A 16,076-nucleotide genomic window follows, 5' to 3' on the forward strand; every position below is an offset into this window, starting at 1 on the left:
TCTCACTTCTAAAATATCAAGACATAAAAATGGTCAAATGATTGCATCCTAAATATAATTTTCTAAGAAAATTCATCTTAATAAATGTAATTGCAGACAGTAATCGTATTTAATAAAATAGCTATAATAAAACATATAAAATGTATTATGTCAAATGTTTATCGATAGTCGTGTGTCTTCAGGGGTCGTCTCTAGAAATGCCAAGCGCCAGTTTTACCAACAATAAGTGAGCAAAATTGATTGATGATTCCACAAAATGAAACTATTTTGAGAAATATTGATTTCTCTTATTTGACATATCTTAAATGTAAATATAGACAAGTTTAAGTTGTGACCGCAAACTAATAAAATAAATTAAACTAAATAGCTTCTACTTAAATAAAAAAATGATTTGACAGCACCTTTCATATCCGCAATATTGCTTGTACTACTCGAATCCAAAATGGTGGAAGTTTGTTGTGCTTGGTAATTTGTTTAAATTATTGTGTATTCGTAAGTAAATCCGATATAATTATTAACACATACGGTATTATAATATCTCTCCTGTGGTTAATTATTTTAATGTTAATGTATTGCACTTTGATTAACAATATGGAATGATACCAACAATGACAGCACCGCACTCAATCATAAAACTCTTAAAAATTCGTTTATTTATTTTAATTTATAAAGTTTAAAATTATAAACTTATCAAAAAAACATTTTTATCTCTAGTTATTAAATAGTTAAATTTCACATATAAATTTTTATATATGACCAATAAGCGCGGGATTTGTATCGTAAAATCAACAACAATCACAAATATATGCATTTGTATTAGAAGGTTTTCCTGTTACATCTAAAACAAAACATCTAATATATACAAATAAAATGCATTATCTTGTAAGCCTAAACAATAATTATATTCTTTTCAATTTTAACATAACCTACAAACCCGGCGGGTGCGGTACAGGAATAAATGTTTTATTTTTTTTGCAGATGCAGGAGATGTGGCATTGAGTAATATATGTCTATAATAGGTGTATAATGGATGAAAAGGAAGAAGTTGCCGAAAGTTCCTCTGAGGTGGAGAAGGATGCTTCTACAGAGGAAACACAAAAAGTAGATGACCTGAAAAAAGAAACAGATAAAGGACCTGAAAAAAGTGATGATAAAACTTATACTGTTAGTGATCTAGAAAATGATGAACCTTATAGCAAAAGTATTGAATCAAATGACAGTAATGATATTCAAAGTACTGTACACAATAAACATAATGAAGTTGTCAAAAGTGATGATATTCAGAGTACTGTGCCGAACACAGATGAGAAAGTTGTTGAGAGTGATGATATTTTAAGACCTGTTCCCAACAAATTTGACGAACTCATTGAGAGTGATGATTGTAGAAATGCTGTAGCTAACATATGTGATGAACACATCAAGAGTGATGATTTTCAAAATGTTGTAGCTAACAAATGTGATGGAAGCATCAAAAGTGATGATAGTCAAATTTCTGAACCAATTTGTACTGGTGATAGTCAAAGTTCTGACCCCATTGCTAGTGAAGGCCAAATTTCTGAACCGATCAGTAATAGTGAATCTAAACCTGATGAACCTAATGTTATTGTTGATAAAGGTGAAGACCCTATTCCTAAAGAAGAATCTATTCCTAGCGATGAACCCATTCCAATTGAAGGTGTTAATTCCCCCAGTATATGTGAAAATATACAAGATCAAGATTCAGAACCTGAAAAGAAAGTAAGTGAAGAGTCAAAAATTACTGATGAAAGTGACATTAATAAAGTTGAAAGTGAACAAAATGTAGAAGAAAATGATAAAGATGAATTAAAAGGTAAGCAAATATAATTATCATTTCCTTTAAGATATTCCAATTAAATTAGTGTGTAACAAATAATTTTACCACTATAAAATTTGTTCCATATATTTTACCCTTGTATTTTAAATAAAAAATATGCTGGATTCAAGCTCGAAATCATTTATCATATTATACAAAGTATATACAGAATCAATAAAATTGGTATTGATGTTAAAAATTGTTTATATATCAATTGTTTTGGCAACCTATGTACAGATATAAATCTATATAGATTGCTGTATGCATCATATATCTAATAAATATATTTGGTAATTTTATAGAAATAGTCAATGAAATATCAGAAAAAGATTTAGAGTCTGCTGGTCCAAGTACAGAAGATACTAATCAAGATATAGACGAGACTAATCTAGATTCACTAACAGAAGTGTCTGAAACCAGCCAAGATAAGGTCCAGAAACCACAATTTGAAACCGCACCAAATGTTTCCATAGATGACTCACAGGATGACCATACAGAGGTAAAATTTTATACTATTTCTGGCTTTGTTTAGAGTTGTAGTTAATTATGGTTTATAGCTCTGCTACAGTAACACAGATGACTTGTAGCAATTTCAACTGGAATTAAGATTAAATAGATGAACTGATTTTAAAGACCAACTTATATTTTTTTGTATCCTTTTCCTTTATTTTCTAACTTAATACTAAAAATAGGATATTAAAATGTTTCCATTTGAAAGTTACATAAGTAACTTAATTTGATCTAGTAAAAAAAATTAAAATACAGGATTGCATCTGTCCACTGTCCAAGTGAACACACAATTTTTTTTGCCTATTTTATCTTATACATATATCTTACATTGTAAAGAAATAACTTTTTTCAATAATAAAAAAATATGAGGCAAATAAAATTTTACAATAGTTATCGGGTTATTCAAAATATAGCTAAGCTAAAGTCAATGCTACCCTGGAGGACCAATTATTAATTGTTTATAATTTCAGGCACTAGATCCCTTTGATGCCTTGTTAAAGGACACCAATGACCCTCCAGCTGAAACAAGTACACAAACTGTTGACGCATCTGTAAACATTGATGATGATGATGATCACAATGTTGATAATCACATTGAGACTGTTGATGGTGAAGATGATCACCAACCTGGTGAGTTTAATTTTGCAGATTTTTATATTAACTCTTATAATCAAAGTCATAAAATCTGATATAAGCCAAGAGGCTGATTGCAGATGGTCAATCTTAGTTCATTAATTATTTTTTACTTGTTTTTAGATTAAATGCTTCTCAGTATATAAAGGTTGTCTTTTTCTTTTTAAATATTAGATGATTCAGATCATGCTGAACCAGGTGCGGATGAAGAGGTGTGCTTGCTGCCCGACACTGAGAGAGAAATCTCTGAAGCAGACAAACAGGAGGCAGAAAAGGCATTGGCAGAGAAGCGTAGGCAGGCTGAAGGTAATTTATAATAAAGAAAGAATTATGTGTTATTTCCGAATTATTTAATTTAATTTAAGAAAATCTTGTTAATTACATATACATTGTAGTAAACATGTACTTAATTTAATTTTTAATCTTTAAGCGGAAGCAATGGCCACTCAACCCAAAGAAGAAAGTGGTCCCGAAAGCCATCCTGAAACATGTGAAGAAACCTCGCAAAACAACGATACAACAAAAACAGCAGAAGCTACAGTTGATGGAAATGAAAATCATGCAGGTACTTACTCTTACATTATTGTTTGATTCACTATAAGCGAGACATTTAACCTTTATTTTTTGTTTTGAAAATTTCTAATTAAAATAAATACTTATTATAACTGCTATATTACCATTGAAATATATTTGTTACAGAAAAAGAAAATGAAGTTCAAGACGGCAGCCCAGATGGGCAAGCTCTGACCGTTCAAGAAGTATCTTGTCCGGTGGAGACCACCTGTAGTGTATGTGATGAACAGCACATGTGCAGTTATCTAGCAATAGTTGATGATAAACAACAATATTTCTGCTCGAAATCCTGTGTACGATCTTTTCAACAATCATTTAACGAATCTACCGTATGCATATTGCAGGACAAATTTCTCATAGATGAAATAGTCCCTAAAGAACACACTTGCTCAGAATGTGAAGAACAAAAAATTTGCTATTTCTACTACAAGTATGAAGGGGATGATACATACTATTGCTCCTTGGCATGCCTGCACAGTATGATGGCCGACGAAGTAGAAAAATATTCATTTAAGAGACAGAAAATATTGTTGGATGAGAAAAAAAATGAGAATGTCGAATGCATAAATTGTCAAAATGTTGGAACTTGCGAGTTTTCGGCGACTCGGTATGGGGAAGCGATGTATTTGTGTTCGTCACAATGCTTGAAAAACTTTAACAAACTTGAGAACGGACGATATTCCATTAATAAAACGGCACAAGTCACACGCGCTAACCCCCCCCTGTTAAAGTTAAAAGTTATCAGTAATGCAACGGACAAATATTTAGGTGAGGCATACAAGATACAGGCCAAAACTCCGGCTTCTTTACAGACCGCTAGAGAAGAGAGAGATAGAACATTCCTCAGAATATGCAGGAATTGTTTTAAAATACTAAACGACAAAATGTTGACTTGGGAAACGATGGACTTCTGTAATAAAGTGTGTTTAGGTCGACATCAGAATAAAATTGGCTCGAAATGTGCGTATTGTAAAAATTCGGTTCCTCACCCGAGTCTAGGGAAGTATTGTGTTAGGTTTGGTTATGATATACGTCAGTTTTGTAATTCACGATGCTTGGAAGAGTTTAAAAAAGGTTTAAAGATATGTTGCTACTGTCAGCGGGACATATCGGTGGGGCACGAAGGTTTTCTGGCTCCCGTGGGAGATAAGGGGCAATTTAAGGATTTCTGCAGTCAGCATTGTATGGAAAAGTTTGATCAGATGAGTAAAAATGTGTCGCCTCAACCGGTTTTTGCTAAATGTGCTGTGTGTTCGTTGGAAAAGGCGACCACAATAGAAGTCGAAGATACAAATAGTGCCTGTCAGAGATTGTGCTCTGATCCCTGTTTTGCAGCCTTCAAGTTTGTCAACAATTTTTTACCAGGTATTTTCTTATTCTTTTTATCTAATTTTGTATTGTATTTTTCTATAAAACACAATTAGGGTCTGTTTCACAATGTACGGATAAGTTCCACATAAGTTCCAAATTAGGTATTTATTACTTATTGGTAGGATAAACACTATTGTTGCGTTTCACGACTGTCTGATAGTGCTATTCGTCACATAAAGTCCATCATAAGTTATGAGTCCGATGAATATCAAATAGCACAATTTATCTTCCAAATAATTTATGTGTTGCATAGCTATTGGGTACTTTAATCATACATTGTGAAACAGACCCTTAATCTTATTAAAATGGTTATATTATAAGATAGCTTCAATAAATTGACTATATAAGACGCAAATAATTTTCCAATTAGAACCCTTTCTTGACATTGATTTAGAGTTATCGTCTTTAACTTATCAGGGTAGCTATCAAAAGGATTTTTTTGAAGTTATACTTTAGGCGCGTTATGAAAAATTGATGAAATTTTACGATGCGCGCGCACCGTGACTCAAAATTAACAGAATGATGTTGCCCACGGAAGATGCTACGGCATTGGACATAATTTAAAAAGAACATTCGAATAATAATAGAATTTATGTATAATAATAAATATTTATTTATTTAATTTTTCAAATGTAAACTGAACTTTATTGACTATAATGACTTGAATTATTTTTTTTTTAATCTGCACATTTTTCATGAATGCTCCTGTAACCTGTTACTAGCTGATAATGTTGTTTGTAATGAAAGCTTTTGAATTGGTTCAGTAGTTTAGGGTATATTCATTACAAACAAAATCAGTCCTCTTTTATATGGTAATGACAAAAAACATAAATATTAAATGTATTTTCAGATCAGTGCCGATGGTGTAAAAAGTACTTTGAGCGAAATGTAAATAAGAAATATTTCACAATATACGATGACAGTACACCCATCCCTTTCTGTTCGAAGTCTTGTATCAACATATATATTAGTAATTCCCGACATATAGTACCATGCAATTGGTGTAAAGTGAAGAAATATAATTTTGACATGATCCAATGGTCACACGACAACCAAACAATTATGATGTGCTCACTCAGCTGTTTGAATTTGTATGAGGTGTCTGTTAATGCGGTGTCTTCAAGGAGGTTTGTTTAATTTTTGATATATCCAAAAAGCATGGAAAAAATTGTTGTCAAAGTATTTACTTTAGAATAAGGGAAATTGGATCACTTCTGTTGCTATAAGAGGTTAATCGAACGCGGCGCAATCATGGGTCCAATTACCGACCTGACCCACGTGCGTATAAACATATATAATACTAGCAGACCGTCCAAGCGTTGCTGTGGCTAAGGTTTTTGTGATATTACATAGTAGGAAACTATTCAAGGAAAACGGTAGGAGAACTTATGTGAAACGTTAGTACTTTTAACACAGCGCCATCTGTTAGAATTGTATCAAATAATAAAAAATATATTTGCAATAAAATAATATTGCGGTTATAAATTGAGATGTTAGGTATCCTATCTTTTAAATAAGATCAAACTGCACACGGTGTGCAAATTTGATTGATATCGGTTCGGTAGTTTAGGAGTCCATAGCGGACAAACAACTTGACACGTAATTTATATATATTAAGATATTCCTTTAATGAGCTATTTCACGCCTGCGCAGAAATGTATCTGACTAGTTTGTTAATTACCAGTGTAGTATATATGTCGCAGCCAACTAGCATAAGTAGCCGTTCAATTAACAGCCTAGCCTTTTAACTAAACGGCGCCGTTTAACTAGCGGCCTGAAAGATGTTCAGCCAGTTGATCGGTGACGTTCATTACTTGCCTAGCCAGTTGACTGTTAATTTAAATTTAATTCCACTTTCTGCCACTCTCAAACTCGAGACGAAACTCTTCAGTGTCAATATATAAACCACAACTTTGATGGTGTTTTACAAAGTTTCATGAAAAACAACAAGTGCAATAGAAGAGTGTAATGACAATAATTGAATTTGACTCAAGCAATTTAATTTTAAAACACATATTTTTTATGTCATATGTTTTTTTTTTATTTCTGCCAATTAATGGCTCTATCGTATGGCCTAAGCATTAGCCAGCCAGTTTATTAAATGTTGTAACAAACGCAACGGCTCAATATCTTTTAGGCCGCTAGTTAAACGGCGAAGTTTAGTTAAAAGGCTAGACTGGTAATTGAACGGCTGATTAAGCTAGTTGGCTGCTACATATACATATGATTGATAATTAAATGATGGTAATGTAAAAAATGAATATCTTAGTGTTTTTTAATATATAATTTTAAATAAAGAATTATTTCAGGAAAAAGTGTGACATGTGCAAACGTGTCGCGCTAGCGCAGTATCACTTGACAATGTCCGATGCTACTGTTCGGAATTTCTGTACATACCAATGTGTTATAAGTTTCCAGGTAAGTTCCTTACAATTCCTGGATATTATTTCTTGTTGGAAAACAACTAAACTTATTAAGAAAAAACAGGGAAGCAAATGTGAAAATCAGTTTGTGTGTACCCATATACATTGTTACATATTGAGTTTATCGACTGTCTCTATGACAAATCTAGACTTAAAAGGCTATCTGTCTCGATAATAGAACTACTAGCTCAGGAAATTATTTAAAACGATGGGAATATTTGTTTCCGAAAATTACTTTAATAACCTAAGTAAAAATACTTAATTCTTATGTAAACTTGAATATTCTATGTTTAGTACATCGAACATTAATTACACACCTAAGAAATAGATAATGACGAGAAAATATTATTACGTCTAATTTAGGATTATTGCCATTAAATTAATAATTGTTTTCAAGGTTAGAAATATATTTTTCTCATTATAGTATATTGAAGATTAAAATAATATTACAGGGTCAATATAAGGAGGCTGTACCAATGATCAGTGAACATGGTGATGCACAAGCTGTTCCCACTGGTACACCGAGGCGGTCTTATTCAACTAAAGTTACCGGTATGTTCTACTCTTTATTCTATAATATATTTTTAAAACGAGCAGGAGGCTCTTGATTTTAAGTGACACCCATGGACACACTGCTAGTAGGCTCGTGAGTGCGTAGCCGGCCATTTGGGAATGGTCCGTATGGTCATTTTTTGAAGGACCCTAAGTTATACTGGTTCAGAAGTAGACGGACAGTTGGTGGTCTAATAACTAATAGTCATATATTGGTGGTGCGTCTAATAACTAGGGTTGCCTGAAAGAAATCGTTTGTTAGCGATAAGGCCGCCCGTTGCCTAATAACTTATGTAACCTACTTACTTTGTGGTATTTTTCTATATGTATAATTATGTGTATTATGGCAATGAAGTGTAAATAAATAAAAAATAAAACTGTTAATTTTGAATATCATAATGTAAGTAAACGGAAGTTATTTTTTTTAAATATTCGAGTTAATTTTACACTAAGACAGACACAATTTGTTTATTTACTACGATCTTAAAATTTACACCATTTTTTTATGGTACTAATTTTTAATAAATTTAAAGTAATTTTTACGTATGTTCCTCTTGTTATACGAATAATTTATATTTACCTTACAGCGCAAACGAAAGCCCAAACCCGTTCCACATCGGGCATGCCCGTAATTTCGAACGTACAATCTTTGGCCACCCCCCCACTTGTTCCCACATCAACAAGGGCGAAATCAAAACGTCTCCAACAAATACAGGCGCCAGAGCCGGAACCGCCTGCCATTCCTAAAACACCACCTCCGCCCCCCAAACCTCCTACTCCACCCCCTCCACCGCCCCCCAAAATATTCAATCATGTAATTGTCAAAACGTTGCCCCCCCACGAAGTAGCCAATAAAGGTACTATGGCAAAACCTATGATGGTTTCAAAGGGTATTTCCTGCCGCCCTCATCCCTGTACTAAAGAATGTCAAACAGATTCTAGTCTAGAACGAAAAGTACTCATTCCAGTCCCTGTCCCGATATACGTCCCTGTTCCATGTGTTATGTGGTCTTTACCATTCCCTGTCCCTGTACCCATTCCTCTACCCATACCCACTCCGGTATTTATACCAACGACGAGGAATTCGGCTAAGGGTATCATGAAAGAGATTAATAAGATTCACGATAAAATGCCAACTGATCCGTTTGAGGCCGAATTACTGATGATGGCGGAAATGGTGGCTGGTGATAAGAAAAAGGATCAGAGTGATTCGGATACAGATGAGGAGAACGGTGAGTTAATTACTAGATTAATTAGAGTTTGACGACTCATTGGTCTAGTGGTTAGTACCCCTGACTGCGAATCCATGGGTCCCGGGTTCGATTCCCGGCTGAGACGAACATCGATGTGATGAGCATTTGGAGTTGTGCTTAGGTCTTGAGTGTTTAAATATGTATTTATATGTCTATCTATAATATGCATGTATATCCGTTGCCTAGTACCCATAACACAAGCTTCACCAGCTTAGCATGGGACTAGGTCAATTGGTGTGAATTGTCTTTAAAAAAAAATATATATTAACTTAAGTAATTAAATTATTTATAGTTATTCGTAGAGATTACAAGAACAAAAATTAAGTTAAAAAGTTGAATGTTTCATGAATGTAGAAAAAACATAAAGCTATTTAATTTGTTTTCAGAAGGTTTTAGTCCAGTTGCTGGTATCGATGGGAACAACGCGTTCGGTGAAGACGTGCTTCAAATGGCGTTAAAAATGGCGACGGAGTATGAAGAACAACCCGTTGATCTAGAGTCCGCCATGACAGCTAATACTATCACACCGAGCTCACATCCCGGCATGCCAGGTAAAATACTTTTCAAAATTGTTATACATTTAAATTTATCAAGATATTACATTTTTATAAATGAAAATTTTCCAAAATAAATAAGTAAAACACTACTTAAAATTGTTATGCATTTAAATTTATCAAGATATTAAATTTTTATAAATGAAAATTTTCCAAAATAAATAAGTGAAACACTACTGAAAATTGTTATGCATTTAAATTTATCAAGATATTAAATTTTTATAAATGAAAATTTTCCAAAATAAATAAGTGAAACACTACTTAAAATTGTTATGCATTTAAATTTATCAAGATATTAAATTTTTATAAATGAAAATTTTCCAAAATAAATAAGTGAAACACTACTTAAAATTGTTATGCATTTAAATTTATCAAGATATTACATTTTTATAAATGAAAATTTTCCAAAATAAATAAGTGAAACACTACTTAAAATTGTTATGCATTTAAATTTATCAAGATATTAAATTTTTATAAATGAAAATTTTCCAAAATAAATAAGTGAAACACTACTTAAAATTGTTATGCATTTAAATTTATCAAGATATTAAATTTTTATAAATGAAAATTTTCCAAAATAAATAAGTAAAACACTACTTAAAATTGTTATGCATTTAAGTATATTAAGATATTAAATTTTTATAAATGAAAATTTTCCAAAATAAATGAGTAAAACACTACTTAAAATTGTTATGCATTTAAATTTATCAAGATATTAAATTTTTATAAATGAAAATTTTCCAAAATAAATAAGTAAAACACAACTTAAATTTATTAAAATACTAGCTGACCTGGCTAACTTCGTTCCGCCCTACAACCTTATAATATCGTTGTTACTTTAATTTAACTTATTTTAGGATTTCATTAATGTTAAGTATTACATTAATACAACTTTTTTGCAAATACAAAAATGTTTTATTGCTTGCCATTGCGAAAGAATAATGGCAGTTTTACACATAAGGCATCTTCTCTCTAGCGTCAATATGGCGATACTGCATGTTAAGCACTTTCTGATATCCAACATCTTTTGATCAGGATCAAAGCATGGTTATGCATCTCCTCATTCACCTCAAGATCGGAATTTCTTGAACTGACACGAATTCGACGTAAATTGATGCATAGTTTTGTCAACAGATGGCACCATATGGTTTTTGCATTCGTAAAATTAATTAATTAATTTATTGTTATTCGATAACTTATCCGATATTTTATTGCTTATTCTGCTATTCGGGACGGAAACAAATCCAACAAATCAAAAACCATGGCAATCGGTCCAGCCGTTCTCGAGTTATAAGTGTTGTAACAAACACGACTTTCTTTTATATATATAGATGTTATACATATATAAAAATTTGCAAAAATAAATAAACCCTTGAAATTATATATTTACTCAGTTTATTGCTCTTTATTATCAACTCGTAAAATGAATATAGAGATCGTGCTTCAATGGATGTTAAGTATTTTACTGACATTTTTAGTATCTGTTATAACCAGTGCTATATTGAGCCAGTACAGGCTCTTAATTAATTAATATGGATTATTGCTTGTGAAAATTATGATCTAATGGTATAAGAATTCGTATGTATTTTGCTTTGTCAATATAATTATACATTTTTATCTGTACTACAACATTCATACAACTGTTATAAAAGCCGTTTAGAATGTATAAGAAAATATAGATAAAAACTTTAAACCATTTTTTCAATAACGTGTAAATAGTTCAAAGTTTCACTAATACATACAATACGTTGTGAATACGAACCTAAATATTACTTTTTGATATACAAGTGTCATAATTAGCGCTAACTCACGATTCTATGTCTTTCCGTGAAAGGTATCATAAATTAATCAAATAAACACTTGTACTCAACATTTTGGTCTGATGCGCATTAAGTTGGAATATCTTATCTGGAATTCATCGTAGTATGGGTCGCACACTTTTGCGCTTAATAACTCTAAAATAACGGCGTATGTCACATTCTTCGTAAAAATCAGCCGCCACAATCAAGATGGCTTGGAAAACATTATCCGGCAACCCACAGGCTTGGAAGGCGAAGGCATGCACCACCATCACATGATGGTGTTGGAGCAGCAGCGAGCCGTGGCAGCCCTTAGGGCGTCGCAGCCGGCCCGCAAGCGAGCCCCGCCGGCCCCTCCTCCGCGGCCTTCGCGTTCTTCCAAACGGAGGAGGGAACCCGCCCCACCAGCACCAGAGCCCCCGAGGGAACCCGCGGAGAAGCCCGACGCTAATATGTGCCTTAAGGTATATCTTACACAATATTAAGTATTTATTTATTTGCTCGGAGTATTATAGTAACTACAGGTTTCCTTTTAGGGGGCGTCCATAAATTACGTGAGGTGTTTAAGGGGGGGAGGGGGTCGAGTCAAATCTCATTTAATCTTACGTTGGAGAGAGGGGGGGTTCACTCGGCAAATATCACGCAATTTTTTTTCTGATTGAAAATAAAAACTTTGATAGAAAAAAAAACTCTGCAACTTCCCGCTAACTCCATATCTAAACGCTCAACATTTCACTTATTTTGTTTTAGTCGTAAATAAAAGCACGAAGCAATTTTTTTTTCTTTTTACAATAACAATCCAACGCGTTTACGTTGTGATGTCGTGAGATTACAGAGGAGGATTACAGGATTACATAAATTACGTGAGGTGTTTTTTTTAATTTCTGTACAGGGAGGTACAGAAAATTTAAAAAAACACCTCACGTAATTTATGGACGCCCCCTTATAAATAGACTATTTAGCATATATTTTTCAATCCCTGAGAACAGTGAACTGAAAAAACAAACTAGTAAACAAATTTTTGTATCATATTTTAGTTATACTAACTATAACATAACTGTAAAGTATTTGTATGAAAAATCTTAGTTTAATAAATTTTTCTTTTCTGTCTTATAAAATTAGACAAACTCAAATTAATTTTCTTTCGAAATAAATAATTTATATGATGAATGGTTTCCACACACATGGTTATACACAAAATGTATATTTTTTAGTATACATTTGGCGTGAACGCGTGGAAACAATGGGTGATGACAAAGAACGCTGAAATCGAGAAAAGTTCTATTAGAAGAAAACCTTTTAAGTCTGAAATACTTCAACTGACGGCAGATGAACTTAACTATTCGTTATGTCTGTTCGTCAAGGAAGTCCGGAAACCCAATGGCAGCGAGTACGCACCTGACACTATATATTATTTGGTTTTAGGTGAGTTATATTGTATTTTGAGTTCACGATTATGCCCCGAGAAAGTAAAACGAAACGTTATTGTGCTGTTTTTTTTAGTGTTTTTTTTCGTTAAATGTTATATTTTTTTACAAAAATCCCTAAGAATTTTCATCAAACACTTACGTTACTACATATATAGCTCGCATTTGATTTAGTATTACTAGTATCTAGTCTAAATACATTGTTTGAATTTCACGTAGTATCATGTCTTTTCATTGTCAACTTATGGCTTTAGTCTTTGTATTACTTTTATAGAAACAAAACTTTAGCTTTACATAGCTATATTTTCTAATATGATTATATTGATTATATTATTATGAGTATAATTTATAATATAATTTATTTACAGGTATTCAACAATATTTGTTTGAAAACGGTAGGATAGACAATATATTCACGGACCCATATTATGAAAAGTTTACCGATTGTTTGGACGAAGTAGCGAGGAAGTTTTCTGTTTTATATAATGATTCACGTAAGTATGTTAACTTGTCCAATCAAAGCTTGAACAATGCAAAAATGTAAAAAAAAATTTTTAATTCAGAAATGTATTGACAATTTCTGCCTTAATTTTTTTTTAATTACTTAAAGCGTTGCTACTCATCGTAATATGCAAAATGAAGTTCTGTTTTAGAGAAAGCACTCTATAAACGTTTATTTATACTGAATTATTATTAATTCCACTTCTTTAAATATTTCAGAGTACATAGTAACGCGAGTAGAGGAGGAACATCTCTGGGAGAGCAAACAGTTGGGTGCACATTCACCGCACGTTTTACTCTCAACGCTTATGTTTTTCAATACTAAACATTTTAATTTAGTGGTAAGATTAGTTTAATAAATTCCAAAACTGACATTTTTTTTGATATCAACATGTGCGTTGTTTCCCTAGGAACTTATTTATATAAGTAGATTGACGCCGAACAATAAAAAGAATTATACAAAAATATCGCAAATAAGGGAAAAACTTACTTGCAATCTATAAAAGTTTCTCTTAAGAAACGTTAATAATAAAAAATTACGACACAACTACAAATTTGTATCTTTGGCTATATCTTTAGTATAAATAAATTATTGTTTATATAAGATTAAAATCTATTAAAGCAACAAATACAATTAATTGACATTTTTATATTTAACAACTGTTAAATTTCCCATTTCAGACAGTAGATGAGCACATGCAACTATCCTTTTCTCATATAATGAAGCATTGGAAACGCAATCCTAATCAGCCGGGTCAAGCTAAAATTCCAGGCGCAAGAAATGTGCTTTTACGATTTTACCCACCTCAATCTGCACTCGAAGCGAATTCTCGGAAGAAAAAGGTCTACGAACAACAGGAAAATGAGGAAAATCCTCTCAGATGTCCAGTTAAACTTTACGAATTTTATATATCTAAATGGTAAGACATCGCTTTTCAATTAGATACGAGATCTGGCCAAAAATGATCGTATTTTAAGTTTTTTTTTAAATATATTTATTCATCAAAATGTATTCGAAAAACAAGGCTTTATTAAACATTCCGTGTTATTAGTTCTAATTTAGTTTTCTGTTACATAAGTTACGTTGTCTAGTAATATAATATTCTGGACAATAAAAAACATATACCTTATGTCTCGTTCAGTCCCGAATCTGTGCGCACGCGCAACGACGTGTTCTACTTACAACCGGAGAGATCGTGCGTGCCCGACTCGCCCGTGTGGTACTCCACGCAGCCCCTCAGCAGACACGCTCTTGCCAAGATGCTGCATCGTGTCAAAATGGTCAAGGAGATCAACATTGCGTTGCTCACCAGCTAAGGTATTCTAATCAGCTAATAGTACTCTAAAATAACTCTTTTTTTTAATTATTTTACTGCAATGGAAACAGTAATATAATAATTAAAGCAAACAAAATTTCTCGCAGTTATAACCGGCAAAAATAAGTTCTTTCTATATTTTTAACAGTCGTAATTTTAATAGAAAAATCTACTAGAAGTTAAACTGGCAATTACCATGAAAAGCTTGGTTTGATTTGTATGTGTTTTTTATTTACTGACAAAAAAAGGATACCCGTGTACTAACGTACTAACTAGAAACTTAAAGAAATGTATAAATAGGTCTACAGATGGACTCACATAAATGGAATTAATATGAATAAATAGTATAACTAAGAATGTTTATTACTTGTTCCAGATTACACTTACGAGTGTTTTGAAGGAGAACATTCGTGATGATTTGTACAATGTTACGTTTCGGATTCACTGACTGTGTTGCCAGAATATTGTTGTGAAAATTACAATGTATATTTTTTTAACTTTGTATATCAGCCAGCAAAACGGACAGATTAATTTAAAAGAAATTGTTGCTATTTGATAATTTTAAAGCGTTATTATTCTATGCGGGCTAAATTTTGACTTTCATTTTATTCATGACATCATATGGTTCATTACTATTGAAGAAAATCATTTGATAATCGAGGTAAGTTTGATTCAATTTTGACTATACAGTTACGATAATACGCTAAGCGATAATACCAACTAAATAATTTGGTTTACCAAAATTCTTCATGTATGTAATATATATTACAAAAATGTAAGTTGTAGGTTTGTTATAAGTAACATTATTCCATATATAGCAAAAATAGCACACCTTGTAATAAAATCAATTAAATATAATGGGACAGATTTTTTATTGAATAGATTTTTAGATAAAGAGTCAAGATTTCATATTATAATAATTTTAAGTATAATGATAATTTACTGTAAGTTACATTAGTGCTTTGTAAAAAGAATACAGATTCTCGTAAAACAGTGTTTTATTTTTATATACCTATATTTTGGCATGAGAAAGTTATGTTTTAAGTTTTTAACCTACCCAAATAATATATAAGATATATTAAATAATATATAAGGTATATTAAATAATATATCTGGGTAGAAAATATGATTTTTTTTTTGATAAAAATTGTCATGTTTGTTTTTGTAGTATTTTAGAGTTCGATTATTGTCGTTTATCAGCAAATTGATACCAAGGGAAATAAATACAAAGAATACTAATAATCCTTTGAATGACTTTCTACGAAACATTCAATAAAGGGTTTAGTTAACTTAATTTCGTTTACTCCGCCTTTTATTTATGCGGGTGCGG

At 32.0% G+C, this 16,076-nt stretch overlaps 1 protein-coding gene across 7 annotated transcripts; it reads left to right on the forward strand.

The window, feature by feature from the left end:
* The first annotated feature begins 232 nt into the window (after window positions 1–232).
* On the forward strand, window positions 233–15,737 carry LOC125051600 (zinc finger MYM-type protein 4). 7 transcript variants are annotated; one of them, XM_047652030.1, is made up of 19 exons: window positions 233–492; window positions 979–1,831; window positions 2,137–2,333; window positions 2,815–2,974; window positions 3,152–3,283; window positions 3,408–3,542; window positions 3,677–4,915; window positions 5,772–6,048; window positions 7,231–7,339; window positions 7,797–7,896; window positions 8,484–9,128; window positions 9,536–9,700; window positions 11,746–11,966; window positions 12,717–12,927; window positions 13,298–13,423; window positions 13,650–13,771; window positions 14,112–14,350; window positions 14,573–14,748; window positions 15,123–15,737. In XM_047652030.1, exons 2-18 carry the CDS (start codon window positions 1,027–1,029, stop codon window positions 14,745–14,747), a joined length of 5,058 nt encoding a protein of 1,685 aa, XP_047507986.1. In that variant the 5' UTR covers window positions 233–492; window positions 979–1,026; the 3' UTR covers window position 14,748; window positions 15,123–15,737. The 7 variants fall into 7 exon arrangements, with proteins under 7 accessions (XP_047507986.1, XP_047507992.1, XP_047507993.1 ...); XM_047652036.1 differs by having other exon boundaries at window positions 9,539–9,700; XM_047652037.1 differs by having other exon boundaries at window positions 3,161–3,283.
* The last annotated feature ends 339 nt before the right edge of the window (window positions 15,738–16,076 follow it).

This window comes from Pieris napi, chromosome 8, assembly GCF_905475465.1.
Source record: "Pieris napi chromosome 8, ilPieNapi1.2, whole genome shotgun sequence".
Classification (NCBI taxonomy): Eukaryota; Metazoa; Arthropoda; class Insecta; order Lepidoptera; family Pieridae; genus Pieris; species Pieris napi.